The 20111-nt window shown below is 45.4% G+C and overlaps 2 protein-coding genes across 5 annotated transcripts in view; one reads left to right on the forward strand and one right to left on the reverse strand.

Moving 5' to 3' along the window:
* Positions 1-8512, reverse strand: part of GRK5 (G protein-coupled receptor kinase 5) — a 165387-nt gene extending 156875 nt beyond the window's left edge. For 2 of the 4 annotated variants that reach the window (XM_042806118.1, XM_042806058.1), the window contains exon 1: positions 5136-5513. In XM_042806118.1, the coding sequence (XP_042662052.1) occupies positions 5136-5187 (52 nt within the window). In that variant the 5' untranslated portion in view covers positions 5188-5513. Of the gene's footprint in view, positions 1-5135; positions 5514-6450; positions 7327-8367 lie in introns of those variants that run through there. The other 2 variants (XM_032988558.2, XM_032988559.2) reach the window with 2 other exon arrangements.
* A 4950-nt stretch (positions 8513-13462) lies between these two features.
* Positions 13463-19336, forward strand: PRDX3 (peroxiredoxin 3). Its single transcript, XM_042791638.1, has 7 exons — positions 13463-13566; positions 13642-13711; positions 13890-14031; positions 14816-14951; positions 16717-16820; positions 17856-18021; positions 18529-19336. The coding sequence occupies exons 1-7, from the start codon at positions 13531-13533 to the stop codon at positions 18580-18582; spliced, it is 708 nt and encodes a 235-aa protein (XP_042647572.1). The 5' UTR covers positions 13463-13530; the 3' UTR covers positions 18583-19336.
* Positions 19337-20111: the final 775 nt, after the last annotated feature.

Here is a 20111-nt window from a genome sequence, read left to right on the forward strand (position 1 = left end):
TACAGAAATAAGTCCTTTCTGTAAATGGAGATCCTGAGGTCATTCAGAGTTACACATTCTTTTCACAAAGGCCTGAAGAACCCTGTTTTTTTTAATTTCCTTGATTAAAATATAATGATATATTCTGGACTCTTCTGTATATTTTTTTTCCAGAATGAAATGGTTACAGGCTTGAAAAGGAATCTCTTTTTTTTAAAAAAAAAAAAGAATAAAAAAAATAAAAAAACCCTGAAACCTACTGCTTAAAAGCACCCTGTTGCATCTGAAATAATGGCTGATTCCATTCTTGAAATACTTTTTTAAAGCTATTGAAGTGGTGAGAGCATCTCTTGAACTTCAAAAAGAAAACTAAAACTGAGTCACTCCATGCAGGATTCTTCTGCTTATGGAGACAACATTTTCCTTACAAAGCACCTTGGTTTTGTATCAGGGGATACAGGACGGGACCTTAGATTCTGCATTGAAAGCACTGATTAATGAAGTTGCTAAAGTTAAGTTGCAATAACCATATTCTCCACAGGGTTTTGGGCTGTCACTATAGTCACCTTCTCTTCCTCAAAATATGCTTTTCATTGTTCTACTGCCCTTTTTCCAATTGCTCTGCAGCCAAGTTCTTGGAAAGCAATCACACTTCTTGTTTAGGATTTATTGCTAGTCTTTTGCCAATAAGGACACGCACAAATCTCTCCTGTGATCATCCTGCAAAAGGAAGCTAAAAATACAACAATTTATGAACAGGCACATCTCGCATGTTATATGGCATCAATGTGCACTCATCAAAAAATTCTGAGATATACATAAAAGAAGGTTGCCCCTTTTGGCTAGGCCGATCAAAGGCTCTGCTTGGGTGCCATAAATAAGCTTTATTTTATAATTCCAGTCTACCTAAAAAGGAAAAAAATGAATGCATTTGCTTTGTGTTTTAGTGGTTGAAGGTTGTGGGTTGGTTTTTTTTTTTTTTTCTTCTATCAGATTTACATGGTAAACTTTACATTTTAGATATCCCAGGTCTAAGAAAAACAATAGCTTACCTTCCAAATCGGTGTTTTAAAACCAGTAACTGTGATGACTAATTTAGTTATCACTAAAACTTCAGAATGGTGGGAATTGTCTGTCTATTTGTACAAATTTGTAAAGGACTTTGCTATTTCAGAGTCAAGTTGTATTTAGGTTTTGAAATGTGTTTTAGACTGTCTAAGAAAGCTCATGCACACAGAAACAGCAAGTAACATGAGGTTAAACTGGTCTTATTGCTAGGAAGGAATGGATTATGAGGAAGAGTATCCAGGTAATCGTGGTCGTGCTTATCTGACCATATTGTTTGTTTTTCATACAAACATCATAGTTTAGTCATCAACCTCTTTGAAAGACTTGGCTTTTATCAGCTTATTGCTTTTGACAGGCAGGGGTAAGCTCATGACTCTGTGGATGTGTTTTAAAGCTTCTCTGGGTTAGGACTGTTAAAGTTCCTCTGAAATGCTGGGAGACTCAGTCCTTGGTCTCACCCGACCCCTCCATTGGCTCTTTGGTTCTGATGATGTTCTCTGTCAAATCACCTTAAATAGGGAAAATTAACTGGGGTTCATTCATCAGCCTGCATTTGCTGCTAGCAGCATGGTGTATCTCCATTACCAATGGCTAAATGGTTCTGTGGTTCAGACGCGACTGCTGAGACTCAGAAACAAGAAGGGTAATGAAGAGATCAAGATAAATGTTTCACCACCTCATAATTTGGGGTTCTTACTCAAATCAAAATGACTACAGTTGTTATTATTTTGGTTTTCTTTTTATGATTCTCACCTTTCTTGTCTTCCTTTCCCTAGTCAATAGGAGATAGCCCCAGATACCTATTTGGTTCCTATAATTAAAGCAGATCTATTTTCTTTTCAGTCCTAAAAAGGACGAGTGATTTGTGAAATGGGATTTTGTATCCAATAAATGAGAATTTATAATTGAGGAAACAGCATAAATCTATCCATAATCAATTACAAATAAACTTTCAAATGCAATTAAACTCCATTTTTTATGTGTTCAGACTGACAGACTTCTGAGTATATCAAACTTATGTATAATTTTGTGTCAAAAACTTCATATTCTGCAAAAAGATGAAGATTTCCTGGAATTTATTCTCTGCTCAAAATTATTCTGTGAAATACATTTTTGATGTGAACCGCATTTATTCTTTTCATTGCTTTATTAAGATTACTCATGTATCACATGGCATCAGTTAATTCTGGGTGTGCTTCTCATCGTAATCCTCATGATTTGAGTGCAAGTATTTGTACAACAGTTATAAAACTTGCTTCTTGGTATTTCAGCTAAAAAGTTCGCTTTGCATCGGGGGCTGCTTTAGTACAAACTTAGTCAAAGGAACTTACACAAGGGACCACAGGGAAGAGAAAGGAAAAAAACAAACAAACAAAAAAAAATACAAAACCCAAACCCACCACACTACCAGGGCCAAAGCAAATGAGTTGCAAAATTTAAACCAATATTTGCTAGAAAATGTTTGCGGTGGTCACTCAGCCCTACTTCCAAGTCCCTTACAAAAGCCCTCAACGCTAGACTTTATGTTGCAGGTCTACCTAAATCTCACTCTGAAACTAGTCTGAAATTTCCCTTTTGCTACTGATACCCTTGCAACTGTGATAAAACTTCTGCTTTTGCCAATGCCTGTAAAGGGGATCCCATCATTTTCCTTCTTGTGACATTAAATACCACATTGCAGCCACCAACCACCACGTAGTTGAGCCAATATAGCTTTTACTTTTGACTTAACAAGTAGAAACACTCGTGCATGTACTTGGCTTTGGCTACATGTTCACCCAGCTAAATCTATTGATGGAGTCTGCAGGACCTGGAACAAACCTATTTTTAGATACCATAATCCTCAATATATTAATTATTTTTTACTCTTGCTCTTCCATATGCTGTCCTCCTCCTTTGTCTGCAATGACATCCACCTACATTACTCCCTGCAAATTTTAAAAACGGTTTACTCACAGCAGCTTGCAAAAATAACTAAAAATGTGAAAACATACGCAATACAGGCATAATACTTGTGGCTCCGATGTCAGGTACATAATTTACCCTTTGCCCTTCATTTCAAAAAATGTCACACTCTCTCCAAAAAAGCTTTAAAAATAACTAAGCACCAGGCCTCAAAAAAATTTTGTTGGAGCATCATACGTGGCTAAAAGAAAAGTTGGAATAAAGTTTGTAGTAAATCTTGATAAAGTTCTGCCATTTGGACTACAGCTAACAGCTTCTTTACTACTACTTTAGCACAATAAAACAGCATTAGTGTTACCATCTTGCTGAGGGTGGTAGAAAAAGACCATAAAACTGAATGGCACACTTAATATTACTTGCAAAACATTGTCTCTCTGAAAACAACACACAATAACTGTAATTAATACCAGTCTTTTAAAGTATTCCTAAAGTCTACTGAAATCTAAACCAGTATTGTATTGCTGGTAGCAACAACTGCATCCTAAGCAATATTATAAATGACAACAGAAAATAAAAATTCTCCATCGGAAGTAGGAAAATTACAATTCACTGATCTGCTGAATGGAACAACACCTTTGCCCTTATTATTTATAGAGCCTTTTGGGGAGGATCTCAGGACTTTACTCTTTAGCTAAGCCTCATAAGTTCAACAGCCCATGAGTTATATAAACATCATTTTACAGTTTGAACTATTCTCCCAGCAAAAAGATCACTCTAGGGGATGACGAGTTGAATTATTTCTTTTACAAAATTAATACTGCTTTATTCGTGCTTCCATCGCTTCAGAGTGAAGCCCACCCGAGCAGCTCCCGGCCTCGCTAGCTGTTCCAGGCACTTCAGAGGACAGTGGGGTGGAAAAAAAAAAAGGCTGCAGGCTACACCGCACCCAGTCTAGCAAGTCTTTTCAGGGAATATAAGTTTGGATAAAAGCTTGGGAAAAGGTCTTTAAACAGTAAGCAAGTGAATACGTACATACATAAAATCGGGTTGCAACCGGCAGAAAACGAGCGCACCCCGGCAGCGATGCTGCAACCGTGGGACGTGTGGCTTGTGCCCCGCTCCCGCCACGGCGGGGGGATGTTCCCGGTCGGATGGGGACCCCAAAACCCCACTCCCACCCCACCCCCCGCCGCGGGCAGCGCCCGGCTCCGCGCCCGCGGCGCACCGCGGGAGGATCTCCTCCACGCGCGGAGAGAGAGCAGCGCGTCGTGTGGTGCGTTCCCCGAGAAAAGAGGGAGAAGCCCCGCGCCCCCCATTCCGCCGGCGGTTATCGGGGCTCGGCTTTGCAGGTTTTTGGCCCGGGGGAGGCGGGGGGAGATGTTCGAGGGGGCCCCGCGGCGCGACCGGCATCCGAGCGGGTTTTTAAAGGCGCACGGTGGTACCGAGAGAGGCGGCTGCTCCGTACCGGCGGCACCGGCATCCCCCGGAGCATCCAGCCGCCCGTTCACGGCGGGAGGAGGCGGCCTCCAGCCCAGAGACCCCCCGCCGGGGCTCCCCGGGCTGGGGGCTGAGCCCCCCCCCCGGCCCCTCCGCCCGGCTCCGGCTGGGGACAAACACACTCGCAACAATGGGCATGTTTGCAGCAACATGATATCACCTAATAACGCCGAATAAGGCAATGACTGTACGTTGGAGCGATACGATCCTGCCGGTCTCACCACACGGCGCGGAAAGCTATTTGCAGATTTGCTAAGCCCTTTTGAATGAATGCATCTGCAGCTGACCTTTAACAATAGACGCTGAAATAGCACAATCTGTGGGACTAGATTTAGGGGTGGGGGGGCGGGGGGGGGGGGGGGAAGGAAGAGATGGGTGAATATTGTAATCTCTGCAATCTCCCTCACTTCCTTTCCCAAACCTCCGCACACAGCGGGGAAAAGCGCTATTTTCCTTTTCACCGGGGCTCTCTCCCTCTAAGGAGCCGTTTCCACCGCCGGCTCGGCCACATGGCACCCCCGAAAGCCGCCGCCGCCGGGACCGGGCGCGCAGCCCCGCCAGCACCCCGCGGAGGGGCGACTGCGACAAGGATGCTCCAGCCCCCCCCCCCCCCCCCCCCCCAACACACCACCCCCCCCTTTCTTTTTCTCTCCCTCCTTTCCCCTCCCCTCCCGCCGCTCTCTCACCTTCTCTGGCTTTCAGCAAAACGGTGTTGGCAACGATGTTTTCCAGCTCCATTGACGAGCTCGGGCAGCGTAGGCAGCGGCACTGCAGCAGGACGTCACTCCCGAGGTGCGGAGTCTCCGGGCGACCACCCGCCTCCTGCCCCTAGCGCCTTATCCCCCCGTGCATGATCCCTGCCTTCCTCCTCCCTCCTCTTCCTCCTCGCTCCCCCGGGCGGAGCCGGCGCTCCCCGCGCTATCTGCTCCCGCGGTGCCCCGCTCCGTTACTCCATCCTCCGCCCCGCGGGCTCCCCGGCGGTTTGAGGGCTGGGGCGCTCCTGCCTCCCTCCCCCGGGGGTGTGGCACCGCGGAGCGGCCCCGCAGCCCCGCGCAGGCGCCATCCCCGCCGCCGCCGCTCCGCGGGGCCGGGCACGCCGGGACGTGTAGTCCTGAGAGCCGGTCCTCCGCGGCCGCGCAGCCACCCCGCGGAGCAGGCGGCGGAGTCGACCGCCCGGGGCAAGGGCGCGGATAGGGGCGTGGGGTCACGGGCCGGCCTAGAGACGTCCCGGGGCGGGGGGGGAGAGGGAGGAGGGTTGGGCGCGGTGGGAGGCTGCGGGGCGATGCGCGGAGGGATGCGCGGGGTTCTCCGCGGCGCGGCCCCGACGGCAGCGGCTCAGCGCAGCGCTGGTGCCGGGCGCCACCCCGCGGCGGCGGCCCCGGGGCTCCCGGGGCTCCCCCGCACTCCCCTGCCCTGGTTCCTCAGGGCTCCCCAACCCTGTCCTGGTCCCTCGGGGCTCCCCCTGCCCGGCCCGGTGCCCCCGGGGCTCCCCGGCACTCCCCGCAGCGCAGGTTTTTGTGCTCATCCTCGCCTCCCAGGTGCTCACACCCGAGTGAAGGAGACCCCGACAACCGGCTGACTTCTTCATCCCCTGCCATGCGCTGCACACCCTTCTCCTCGGGCTGGAGAGATGGGCTGCTCACCTTTCTGGAGATGTTAGAAGTACCTGAGGGAATCCCGTCTTTTCTGCCATACCGTTTTGTTTGTTTCTTGTTTGTTTGTTTTTTAATCCTGGTAAGCAGTTGCATGAGACATCAGCCACTTGTGGAAAGTTTGTGAATTTTAAGCACTAGATTACAACATAAAATCTCTTCTGTCTATATAGGACAGATGCTCATGTCAGCATGATTGTTTTTTCCTGGCAACAGGGTAGGTAGACTGATTCAGCAGGTCAGGCAAAGAAAGAGGAATAAAAATGACCCATTACTCTCACTAACACTCTTCCCCCATCTATATTTGCACTGATTAAATCCACATGAAGTAAATCAAATTAACACGCACCTTCTTGTAAGTGGAGCATTGGCAATACTTTTTCTTTTTTCTTCTTTTTTTTTTTTTTTATTGTAGCAATCCTGTTTCTTTCTACAGCCAGGTAGAAATGACTTGCAATAGCAGAACTTGCACACTGTCTAGAACACATTGTCTGAACATGGGAAGTAAATGAGAAATGCATTCAGTGAATAATACCTTCAGCATTAGGATAAAATGGCTATAACAAATGCCTTTTGTACCTGATTATGTGTCAGGGGTTAGAACTTTGAAAGTTATTGTGCACAGCCAGTGGCACTGCTATGTACAATCTTCTACACATCTGCTCTCCTATTGCTTCAGAGAGTGTTCAGCCTCTGGCAGCCGTGCCATGTTGTTGTTACTTTCTTTGCAATGCCAAGTTCTATATAGCAGCAGTTGTGAGTACCAGAAGATTTTTCTCTGATTAAATAATTCTTAAGGGGAAAAATTGCTTCCTGGAAACCAGAGCCTTAGCACAGAGATGAGGTTCCTAAGGAGTGTCTGCCCTGCTTGCTGTTTGACCACTTGTGTGCAAGAACTGATGCTCGCTTATAAACAGAGCAAATTACACTCAGGTTATAAATGTATTTCACATCCCTGCCCAGCCTCCCACTAATGGTCATCACAAGGACAACACCAGCATCACAACATGGTTGATATGGGAAAACAAAGTTATACTTCCTATTACATACAATGTTTTTAATGCTACAAGAAACTCCCCTCTCCAAAGAAAAAATGAACACACGTGTCTTGGTCCCCGTTTTGTGAAGTATTACTCACTGCAGCAGCAAGCTCAACTTCTGCTGACAGCAGCTAGCTGTCGGTGTGCTTGCCACATTGTGGCAAGTGGAGGGATTTACCTTCCCGGGAGACTCTACAGAGCACTGACTGTATTTTTTTGTGTAACTTTTATACAGGTGCCCAAATGAAGAGGGAAAATCTTGAAGATCCTCAGTTTGAGATACACTTGGAAATCAGCATGTGAACCCGAGGGCTCTACCGCTCCTCTTTTATCTAATATCTATATGTACCTCTATACACTCAAGTGGTAGGCACACAGAGTCATCTGCAGTGTCACCCAGTGGGACAGAAGTATGACTCCAGCGTGCTGATGTTGTCTTGTATACTTTGTGAACATTTATTTAATTCTTGAAAGGGTAGATAGATTTATCAAAAGAGTTACAACAGATCTATAAGGTGTTTGGACATCCCGTGGAGCTACGTAGTGTTCATGAACGGCGCAGCTCTGAAGCACTGCACGTTCCTGGCACCCAAAGGCACAGTTCCACAGTCCCGTCAGAAGCAGGGGCAGCAAATGAACAGAGGGTTGTGCTGCTGCCAGGGTGGTTATTTCAACTAAGCTGGATGACTTTGCATTGAAGTGGACTAGGAACAGTCACATAACTTAAATGTGGCTGAGTGCCGGGAGCAGAAAGCTGAGCTCTGCTGCCAGGCCGCTGAGATTCTGCAATAATATGTTTGTCTTAGTTACACATCTACATGGAGGGCAGCAATTCTGACTTTATGTTTATCGATAAGAACAATGGAGTGGGTTTTCTTATTGATTCTTACAGTGTTTAACAAAATAAAACTTGTTTCCAATAAATCTTAGTCAATGTGGTGCACTAGGACACAGAAGAAGGTGTGCTCACGAGCATAATGCCCTACTTTGAAGAACAAAATCCAGACAGGGTCAGTCCTCACTGCCTCTCTCTTTTCTACTACGTTTTTTTAAGCCTGACTGATACATGACAAGGGTCTGCTTCAGCACAGGCCTCAGATGGATGGTCCCTTTTGTGAATGTGGATCCCCATGGAATGCCAGAGCAAGTGCCACTGCACAGACCTACTTGCCTCAAAGTCCATCAGCTGGTCTTTGTAAAACCCACTGCAGCATTTGGAGTCTTACCTCATGACTTCTTCATAGCTGTTGGTGGCTTCATTTTTGTGGAATGTAGGAAGAGGTAGATTTATTTATATCCATTTTCTCTTGTGATAACACAGTCCTTTAATTTCAAGGAATGTCCACACCTGATTTAATGGAGCTGTCAGGTTCTCTGTGAGTGAGAGAGCAAGAAACAGGAGACCTGTTAGTCTGTTCCACTGCTTATCTTATTCTATTCACTGTTGTAAACTCTAGTGCTGAATTATTCAAGCATGGACTCAAAGACAGGGTGGTAAGGAAGGAACACAGGTCTTTTTTTGCCGGTCTAAAGATCCCAATTCAGTGCTTGCTGGGAGAAAAGGGTAAATTTGGTGTACATCTTACGCAGAAGCAGCCAATTTTGAAAGGAAAAAACAAAAGAGAGGCTACCAAAACCCAGTTAAACTCTGAAAAAATGCTCCTTCTAAAGTGCTTAATATGTTTGGTTGTACTGCTTTTATTTAAAACATTATTTTCATTATTTTCATTTGAAGTCATTCAGGAAAGTCTCGGAAGAAAACCTTTCTGAGTGCTGAACATCAGGATAAGCCGGGCTGGCAGCCATCTTTCCTTTATGGGAAGAGAGAGGTTTGTAAATGAAACGCCAACACCGTGCGAGACACAAATGCATCAGTGTAATAAGAATAGGAAAGCAGCAAGGCAGAGTGTGATATTCTGAGCCACTCGAAGGGATGAGTCATCGGCAGGGTGGGCTCACGCAGCTCCAGCCAGAAACACAGCAGCAACACACCCAGTTTTATCCTGACACCAGAGAAAAACCCCTTGGCCTCAGTACAGCCTGCTTGAACTGTCAGGATAAGACCCTTGATGAACCAGATGTCAAAAAAGGTTTTTGCCTCTACTTACCAATCAGCAACATACCCTAAGAGCAGCTATGTCCTAAATCCATGTTATAATGCACAATTAATGCAGTAAAGCTTGTTCATGATTAGATTTAAGCTGGGCTGTGTTTGGAATTGCTTCTGAAACTTATTTCTACAAACGGGCAAATTCTTTCGCCTCCTGCTGAGGTTTGGCATCAGCAGGTGGGAGCACACAGGCCTATGAGAAAGCATTTGCAGGCAGCTGTAACCTCTCACAGAGCCCCTTTGCATAAGGACAGAGGCTGCCATCTACCAACAGCCACGGGGTGATGCATCATGTTGTCTAAACCAAACTTTTTGCTTTAGTTTAGATAAAAATATATATGCCTATGTTGTTTCTTTCCATTTCCAAACTTTTTTTTTTTTTTTTTTTTTTTCCCCCAGTTATCCAGTTATCTATTTCCTCAAGGTAGAGGACTAATGATTGTTACAGCATTTGAGCACATGGAATAAAACAACCTTCTAGAAGATGAGCAGACTTTATTTTATCGACAAGACCTACGTATCCTGTACTCTGCACAGAATCTGCCATTCAGTGACCCACAGCAGCAGATCTGCTTTGGGATTTTCTTACTCCTTTCACCAAGTTTGGAGAGAAGCAGCTACTTTTTCGCTGATATATTGTTGTGTTAATCATGATCTTTCAAAGAGCTCTTTAAAACCTAACTTTCACAAAACAATGATGGTAACAACACACAAGCATTATCTAACACTTTTTATCAACAGATCTCAATGTTTTTTACCAGAAAGGCATGTTTAATTATTCCTAGATAGGAAAAAAAAAAGAGGCACAAAGTGAAAGCAGGCAGATTAAGTATCCTAACCAAAAATAAAATTTACATCTCCAATTATCCATTCAAGTGCCTTAGCCACTGCTCTGCACCTTGTAACGATACAAACTTCTCCCTAAAGCCTGCTGAAATCCCTGGAGAGTCTTTCACCAATTTTAGATGTCTGAATTTGAGTCAGGCTTAAAGACTCTAATCTTTCACAAGTAAACATATCTGTGCACTGCTGAGCTCACGCTGCACCAGTATGAACCAGCACTCCCTCACTGCAGGATGAGATACAAGACTGGGGCCTGTCCAGCCAGGCAAAAGCCTGTGGGAGACAGCAAAGCAGGCAACCAACAATATTTGGAAAAAGATGCACATATGGTATCACTCGGTAGATTTATTTTGAACTTTGGATGGCAAGAAGAACAGGGTTTAGCAGCTGTTCTAGCCTGTGCCAGAGGCAGAGCTGAGGAAAAAGGAACCACTCTTCTGCCAGGTGCACTTTGGCAGTGACAATGTCCATCTTCAAATTGTAGGGATACCCAGTAAAAAGCAAAATGGAAAATAAACCCCCTGTTAAATGGCAGTAGTTCAAGCTCTTGCCCAGAAGTCTGAGAAGCTGAATTATGCTGCCTTCATAACAAAGCATGAGCAATATTTCCCCACCTGCAAGCCAAGTGTTTAAACAAAGAGTTTTAAACAAATATAACTTTCCGGGGAGGGGGGAAGGACATCGGTTTAGAATACATCAACTTAGAAGTTGTAAATAATCATCTGTGGGTGAGACAACCATCCTCAGGAAATCCTAGCAATAGCCCTTTTCTTGCTGCCACAATACAGCTCCCACAGCTGAGGGAAAGGAACTGCAGTGGCCCAGCCATCCCCGGGCACACAATTTGCTGCCCAGCCATGAGGAACTCAGCCGGGCAAGCACATCTCTCCATTCGAGGGGATGCGCCAGTCCGGCAGACGCGAACGCAGACGTGCCACTCTGCCCTGCTGCTCAGGGAATCGGCCCGGGGAATGGCCAGTGTTTCCTTGCTACTCTTCACTGACAGTCACAGCTCTGCAGGTGTCCCGGGCTCAGCTCCTCTGCTCACTGCTCATCTGGCAGCCCTTGGCAGTGGCACAAAGACCTCCCAAACCTCTGCTGCAGACACAGCTCTTGACAACTGCTCCTTCTCTCTCCATCTCCAAGGCTGCAGGCTACAGCGTGGTTCACCCAGACTGTATCTGACATATTTTCTCACATACAAAGGGTTTACTCACTTCCACTTTTAGGCTTTGAGGGGTTTTTAAGCAAGAATGCCCCTAAATTTTAGGCAACAGCCATGCAAATAAGCTGAGTAGCTCAACCAGCCCCTCACTCAGCCAGTGACCTTCCCAGCACAGTCCCCATCCAGCTGGCACTTTCAAGCAGCCCTGGTTCATCAGCAAGAGTCAAAACTGAACTTGTCTCTCACACACCTTCAGGTTTCCCTTAAAGAAGTGCTAATGAGAAGCAAGGAGTATGTAAGGTTCCTCCACTCAGAACCTGCTAGTTCACTGACCCAGCGCTGCGCTTGCGCACCCCTACACACATGTGCTCAAATGCACACCTGGAGCTCGTTAGGCGGTGTTGAGCCTGAAGGGAACAGCTTCAAAATCAAAAGCAACAGCAATGTCTGTTTGAATTCGAGGAAATCAGTGGATGCAGGAAGCAGTAAGACCATTACATGGGTGGACCCCATACTGGGGTATCCATATCCTTCAGTGTCCACGTTTTCTTCCCCCTCATCTCATCACGGCTATAGGAACAGTTCACCTCTTGCACCCTTGTGCAGAATACTTCCATCTTCATCTCCTTCTGGGCACCTCAGTCTTAATCACAAACCCAGCCAGCCGTGCAGTATCTCTGCGCACATCTGAGTAGATAACATTATTCTGGTTGCTGGGAACTACAATTTTTGGGAAGATTATTTGAGCCACATTTCCAGCTGTTGTTGGTTATGTCTGGATTAATAAATTCAGGAGTGACACAGAAAGGTACCAGCGACTGAAACCAGTGATGATATTATATGCTCAGAAAGATCTCAGCATGCTTTTGGACAACACCAACTAACACTGCCCTAAACAGCTCCTGTGCATAGTAGAGAGTTGATACCAGCTAGTGGCCAACCCTAACAGGCAGGCTGCCCACAACCTCCCTCTTTTGAAGGCTCAGAAAGTTTACTGGACCATGCCAGCCAGATCAGGATGAGGCATAAGTTTGCTAATTTGCTCAGAAGTATAGATTCAACATCCACTGAGCTCATTCCAGGGGCCTGGGATGTAGCTGACAAGGCTCTGGCTGCCTTTGGCTTTGGCCCCAGGTGCCGACGGCTGAGCTTATCATTGCCAGTGGAGCCAGACTTCTCTCTAGTTCACAAGGTGGGATCTCCTCTTCATTAAAGGCTGTGGATATTTATAAATATTAATATTAAAACAGAAATTACCAAAACCTGGAAGTGAAACTGGGTTCAACTCGATTTGACTACTTAGATGAATAAACACACAAAAAGAAGCTAAGAAAAGAAAAATGGAATTTTAGAAAGTGTTTGAATTTCAGTACCCTGGGTTGTGTGTGCCACTTGTGCTGCTCCAAAGCACGTGGCCTACAACAGGGCAGGCATCCGGCACTTCTCGGTGAAGGTGATCTCTGCTGCTGCCACCATCAGGTATTCAACAAAAATAGCCTGAGAAAACATACTGCTCGACCGACTGATAAAGTAGCTCCTTCAGCTCGAGTCGTGGGGGCCTCGGCTTCAACAGCAGACTCTCTGAAGACCCCAGCTTCAGGGAAACAGAAGGACTTACACTTTCTAAGTACTGTACACTTTCACTGCACTGCTTTCATCAGGCCTGCAATTTGTGACTCTCCTACCTCCCCCAGAGCTAACAAACACCCTGACTGCTCTTCCGAGGGCTGGACCTGTGTGGATCCGCAGTGATGGTCCGTGCAGCCAACAGACCCGGGGCAAACCTCTAGGACAGAGGGAGGCCACAGACACACATTCAGCTTAACGCAGCACTGCCGATTAGTAAGTGCCTGTGTGGGAAATCAGGCAATGACTTTGGTTTGCATCAGCTCACAGCCGAGAGGAGCTAAGCGGGCACACGGCCATCGCGCCGTAATTGTTTAACTATGACAGGACAACTATAACCTGAGCGAGTTCAATAAAGTCAGAGCCAATTGCGTTTGAAAAAGCTGTGCCTGGAAGGTCTCCGCGCACAGCAAGACCTGTTGGCTCCGTTTTGGTCTGTATCGGCGCACGCCAAAACCCGGTCCCACCGCAAACCCCTTCCCCTCCTCAGCACGGCGGCGGCCCGCCCGCAGCACCGGCGGGCTCGGCCCGCACGAAGCAGCCCTCCCTCACCGCCCCCGCCCCCGCTCCCGCTCCCGCTCGCAGCCCAGGGCGGGCGGGCCCCGCAGCCGCCCCTCCCCGTCCCCGCCCGCCGCCGCGCACAACATGGCCGCGACGCTGGGAAGGCTCCTGCGGAGTTCGGTGAGTGCCCGGCCCCGCTTTCCACACCCCCCCCCCGCCCCCGGCCGGCTCTGACCCCCGCTGTCCCCCCCGCAGGTGTCCGCCGCTGCCGGGAGGAGGCTGACGGCGCGGCCCCTGCCCTGCGCCCGCCGCCGCTTCAGCCTCGGTAAGTGCGGGGAGCTCCCGTCTCCTGAGGCCTTGCCGGCCCCGGCTGCCCTGCGGCTGCGCCCGGGAGGACGAGGAGGGGGAAGAGGCGGCTCGGCCCCGGGGCTCGGCGGGGCGGCTGGCCCGCTCCGCAGCTCTGTTTTTTCCCCCCCGCAGCTCTGTTTTTTTCCCCCCCGCAGGCTCCTCGCGGTTTGCTCCAGCGGTTACACAACACGCCCCGTTTTTTAAAGGAACGGCCGTTGTTAACGGGGAGTTCAAGGAGCTGAGCCTGGATGATTTCAAGGGGAAATACCTGGTTCTCTTCTTTTACCCCCTGGACTTGTGAGTGCGGGTTTCTCTCCTTTCAGATGGGCCTCCTGCCTTGCTGAAGGTCATCAGAAGTGCTGCAGGTCGTTGCTGTCTAAAAGCGGCTGGTTTTACTTTATCTGGGCTAGTCTTGCCAAGCAGATGTGTCTGGTTTTAGAGCGTTGAGTGATAAGGCTTGGGGGCAAATGGCCACTGTGTTTGAAAGCAATGGATCTGGTGGCTGCAGAGCATCTTGTAGCTGCCGGGACAGCCTCAGGAGGTAGACATGGCCTTGCAAGCGTGGTTCCTCGTACAGTCGCGTCTTGGGGCGAGGGCATTGCCTTGCAGTTCCGGGTCACGTTGGAGAGTCTCTCCTTTTAAGCAGCCGGGCTGGCAGAACTGCAGCCAGACAGCTCCAAAGCAAAAGCTGAACAGATGGGGTTGAGCCTGTCCAGAAGTCTAATCACTAAGAGCATCCCGGTGTATGTGGGCACATGGGGGAGGATTTAACCTGCAGTCCTTTCTGCTATAGTTTCCAAAAACTCACTCTCTATAGCATGTCTAACAAAGACAGTTTCTCCATCTCTGCAAAAAATCTGTCTAGAACTCAGAGTTGAAAACTGGTGTGCCAGCTAGGTGGCTGTGGCTGTTGATTGGAGACTGACTGAAACTAATCTTGAGCAGGAAACATGGTTAAAACTACCAGGCTAAAAAAAAAAAACCTGCTGCATTAGTGCCTAGAAACAGACATGAGTCTTTTCTAAAAAATTTTTCGAAACGGTTGCAGAATCATTACAGCCTGTTCTCTCTTCCCACCCAGCACCTTTGTCTGCCCCACGGAAATTGTGGCTTTCAGCAACAAAGCAAATGAATTTCATGATGTGAACTGTGACGTGGTGGCAGTTTCTGTGGATTCTCATTTTTGTCATCTGGCCTGGATAAATACTCCACGAAAGGTATGAATTGAGCAGCTGTTTGGGGCTTTCTTTGTTGCGTTGTTTTCTTTTCACAAGAGTTCCTGAGAAGGGTGGGATTAACACTTGTGCAAACACCATTTTCAATAAACTGCCTAATATGATATGCGAAGTAATTTAACTTCTACATTTGATGACACAATTCAACCTCAATCTTTTTCTTGCTTATTTTCTTAACAGTTTGGGCTTTTGTTTCATCTTTGTTTTGTTCTCAATAGTCTTTTAAGTTACATCATATCCTTATATGTTTATCTCAAAAGATGAATACTCAATAAACATGTCACTGTCCTAAGCTGCTTGTTATAGGTGCTGGTTTGTGTGCACCTTCACAGAAAATGAAGAGCAGCTGTTTAGTCATTACTGTTAACCAAGACCTAACAGTGGTGGCTTCAGAATGGAAGCAGAAGAACCACCAGTTTATTATTAACTCTCAGTTGCTCAAACAGTTCCACTTTTGCAATACAAACAGAAGTCCTCAGCTTTCTTCAGAGAAAGAAAGTGATAAAAATAGCATTTTACGGGTGAGGAGCCTCTTTCAGACATATATAAAAAATACGTGCTTTTGACCACATAAAGCACATCGCTAGTTTGGCTAGTTGTAGAGAGCCAGAAGTGTCGCAGGAAGGTGCAGGAGCGCCGATGTCATCGGTCATTCCCCATGTGGTCGTGCAGCCAGTGGTCTGCAGTAATGCTCGCAGACTGGCGTGCCTGCAGGTGCGTAGTTCTGCTGCTGTAACGTATGGGGGAGGGAGGAGTTTGCTAGATTTAATACGGCTTGGATAAGTCTATCAAGAGCGTTTAATTTTCTGCATGCTTTGTTCAAAGCTCTGAAATGTGACTGTGGACTGACTTTACTGCTCTATGCGAAAGCTGTTTGGTGTATGCCAGTCAGGCACTGCTCAGTGCCCATGTAGCAAAACTCCCTGCAAAGGGTGGAAATAATTCCGTGGTGGCACAGCCAGGAAACTGGCACCCGGAGAAGCTAAGGTCTTGGTTCCTCTGACATCTCTGCTCACAGCTCGGCGTATGCGAACTCTGTTGCAGACAAGCATTTGCAGGATCAGGGTCCGAGTGACTGAGATTACACAACGATTCACTGATGATGTCAGGAATAGAAAAGCTAACAAACTCCAGGCTTGTTTCAAGGATAGAGAGCTTATCTGTCTTGCTGTTCCACTATGTTGCAAAACTGAAAGAAATCTTGGTTGACTCTCCAAACAGTATTTCAATTGATTTAGGGGAGGAAGGAAAAAATAAATGCACTAAATAGAGCGAGCAGCAGAACTCTGACATACCTAGTGTGGCTGTTAGAAGCCTTGTGTTTCATCTGTTCATAGTATGCAGGTTTGTTTTTCCTTTCCTCACCACCATGCTCATCTTGTTTAATTTTGAACACTTAAATATGCAGTAGAGATTTTTGTATTCAAAGCTCCTGAATAGGATACAAGGGAAATCCTTCTGGAAATTTATGACTGTTGTCATAGGTAGCCTTCTACCACCAAAATAAACAATTCTAAAATGCTCAGTGCCAAATAAGTCTTTATGTTCCAAAGAAACCAAATGTTCCTGACTACTTTAAAAAAAAGGCAAGCAAACCAAACCAAAACCAAGCAAACAACACCCCCAGCCCCATGATTCCTTTCATGGAGCAAATAGCACGAATGTGTTTTGTTGTTACTATACCCTCAAGAAGGATTAATACTAAAAAGTGTTTTGTAGCAAAATGGAATCTTACTCTGTTCTCTAGAGTGGCGGTTTGGGCAAAATGAATATTCCAGTTCTGTCGGACCTCACAAAACAGATCTCCCGTGATTATGGCGTGCTGCTGGAAGGGCCTGGCATAGCATTAAGGTAACGCACGATTGCTGGTAACTCAGTTATGACACAACCCAGTCTAAACCACTGTGAGCCATACTGTTAACTCCTGCAGGGGAAAGTGCACAAGGATCAAATGAAGACTGTAAGATGTTATTTTTTCTGCAGAACTTCTGCTGTATCTCACCCTAGGAAAAGGGCACATGGCCATTATGGCTATTAAGTCGAGAATGGTTCCAGACTTCTCTGAGAATGCATGCAGGGGAAAGCCAGCTATTCTGCTCTGAGTGAGTGGGAGAACTCCATGTCACTAAGGAAAACAAGTGTAGGATAGAAGAACATTTTACAGTTTTTTAATTTTTTTCACAATTTAGGTCTGTCCCATTTTTTTTTTTTTGTTTTGTTTTCTTCTGAAGAGAGAAAAGACTGTCTTAACTTCCATGTGAGAAGTTTCTAAAGTGGTTGTTCTAGAGGCCACTACAGTCAATCCCATAACTATCTAGAATAAAAAAATTGACATTTCCTTCCTTCTCCACCATGGGAATACTTACTAAAAGCAAATAGAGGTCCCTGAGAACATTGAATTGGGTAGGAGTCTTCTGTAGACCTTCAGTTCCTGATCTCTTTGGATCAGGAACTTCTGGCATGTGTTTAAGAAATTAAGTTAATTAGTATCATAAGACTGGGGCTTTGGTTTTTCACAAATGTTTATGTGCAACAGGATTTAATTTAGTAGCTTAATGCACAAGAAGCTCTTCACTCAATACCTTCATATTTTCGTATCAAAAAAACATGGGAAGGATGCCAGCTATCAGCTTTGACATATAGATGTAATTAGAAGGTCTACCTTTGTTATACATCTGTCTCAATTTAATAGTCTTTATACATACTTTGTAATTTCACAATACCATACCAGTTGAGTGGTTCTTGGCTTTTGATCCCTTCACTATATATCAAATGCTGTATTGCTAATCCTACTCCTTGAATTACCTTGATGAAGTAGTTCATCCAGTTTCTTGTGTTTGGTCTTGGAACACTATTTTCATTTCCTAAATTCTTACTTAATTACAGAGGTCTCTTCATCATTGATCCAAATGGGATCATCAAGCATCTAAGTGTCAACGATCTCCCTGTCGGTCGTAGTGTGGAAGAGACCCTCCGCTTGGTGAAAGCATTCCAGTACGTGGAAACACATGGAGAGGTTTGCCCAGCAAACTGGACTCCAGACTCCCCTACAGTAAGTGTCTGCTAAATGCCACTTTTCTAAATAAAGACACTGGCATATTTTTGAATGTCTGAAGATCTGAGAACCACTTTAACATGAGGCACATGTCTGAATCTGTGCCTGTTGTCTAAATCAGAGGCTTTTATCGGTCAGACCAATTCAGTCTATTTGTATGATACTGAATGTGATATCTGTGAAGTAAACCACTGTTTTTCTTTTAGAAGACACAAACTGTATTTAAAAACTCTGAATTTGACTTGCACTCTCTACCAGTTGTCTTCAGGTTTTTGTACTTAATGCCCTACTTGATATTTTGCACGGAAAATGTGTTATATACTTAAAATTTGTAAGTAGGAGCTTGTATATCATTTAGGCTTTCATCTTTCAACCAGGTGATTAAACAGAAATAAACAATTGTTTTTATAAAGTATGCATGGATTTTCTTGGATAAAGTGTCAAATCTGTAATTTTTGAATCTTTGTTATAGCATATAATAACAAAACTTTCTTTTCTTGACAGATTAAACCAAGCCCAGAAGCTTCTAAAGAATATTTTGAGAAAGTGCATACATAAGCACTCAAATATTTGGACAAAACTCTTAGTTACCATACAATGAAGACATTAAGAAAGCAGCTGTGATTGTAGAAAAACAAAAATAAATGTTATTATTTTGTGATGCTTAAAAAGAAATTAAATGTTTGAAATATTTACTGACTCCCCTGTTGTCTTTTTAAAAGAAGGGTAAATCTAAGGTGCTTTTTTTCTCCCTTTTTGCAACTTGTTTCATTAATTTCTGTGACTACTAGTCTTCCTGAATATAACAAATACACAAAATATGGTTGTATTCCACTGGGTTCTTCCTCTTTCCTTAAATAGTTTCGATCCAGAAAGTGCCCCGTGTTTTATCACATGAAAAATTAAATTCTGTAAAAGAGTTTGAAACAATGGGGACAATACAGAAAATAGAATTTTGTTGCACTGTTTGTTTTAATTAATTTTGCAGAAGAGATGAATGTAACAAGTAAAAAAGAAAAAAAATCCCCCTTTTTATTTTGGTGTCTAAATGCCCTATAACTCGAAATGAATGTAAGCATGTGCCATTTTAATCCTGCATCTATCCAGAGGTGCAGTGCAGCTACACAGGAGCATTAGCAAGCATGAAGAACTTTCATTCAGCTTAGAAGATGGTAAAAACTTGAACCTGGAGCTTAATGACAAGTCTTCCATCATTTAAAGCACTACCTATTTGCTTGAATCTGTTTGATGTACTGCTTGAAAACAATGTAGCACAGCTCTAGCTACAGTAATAAATCCTAACTGACTATCAGCAGGTGTGTTGCTTTGCTTTTTTTTCACTTTTCCCCTAGAGATTCCTGTTCCTCTCTTTTGAAGGCAGCGGATAAGTTGAATTGCTTTAGAAACTACTAAAGTTAGTAGCTGCCACTGCCTCTGTACGTGTACGGTGGTGAACAGGCCATAGACAGTAGTTGGGTGTGCTGCTGAAGGACTGGATAAATCAGTACCATACTGAATGGGTTTGTATTTTTCATCTGTCCTTTTGTGCAGGGAAAGGGACTTAATATGAACAGAGCATGAGGGAACCACCTTGGCAAAGTGGCTTTTGTGCCCTAAGTTAGCTTTATAAGAGGCATCAGTGCTGCAGTGTAAGTGAAAGGATGAAGAGATTAACCTTGCATGGGTGGTGCCTGGTGATACTCCAGGTTTCAATACTTGCAAATGTCTTTTCAGTCCCAGTGTTGTAGTTGTGTTTTGTGTAAATCCACTAGTATCAGTGCAATTTTCCAATAAACCTGATCTGGACCTACAAGGTGTGAAGTTAAACCCCTGTGCAGCTCAGTAATGCAAAATAACTCTAACAGTGTGGGGAGCAGCTGTTTGTGCCTGTGAAACTGCAACACAGGGACATACTGATCTTATACCTGGCTGTATCTTTCTCTTACCCGAGTCATTTTAAGCCAGTGTGAAGGATGCAAGGGCTTTCTCTGCAGTCCTGCTCCCTGGCTTTGCCTTCCCAGATCGAGCAGGGGGAAACTGCTGGGAGGGGAAAAGTCGGTTGGACCTTTTCTAACCACGACCCGCTC

This window comes from Tyto alba, unplaced genomic scaffold, assembly GCF_018691265.1.
Source record: "Tyto alba isolate M040663 unplaced genomic scaffold, T.alba_DEE_v4.0 Super-Scaffold_1, whole genome shotgun sequence".
NCBI classification, from domain to species: domain Eukaryota; kingdom Metazoa; phylum Chordata; class Aves; order Strigiformes; family Tytonidae; genus Tyto; species Tyto alba.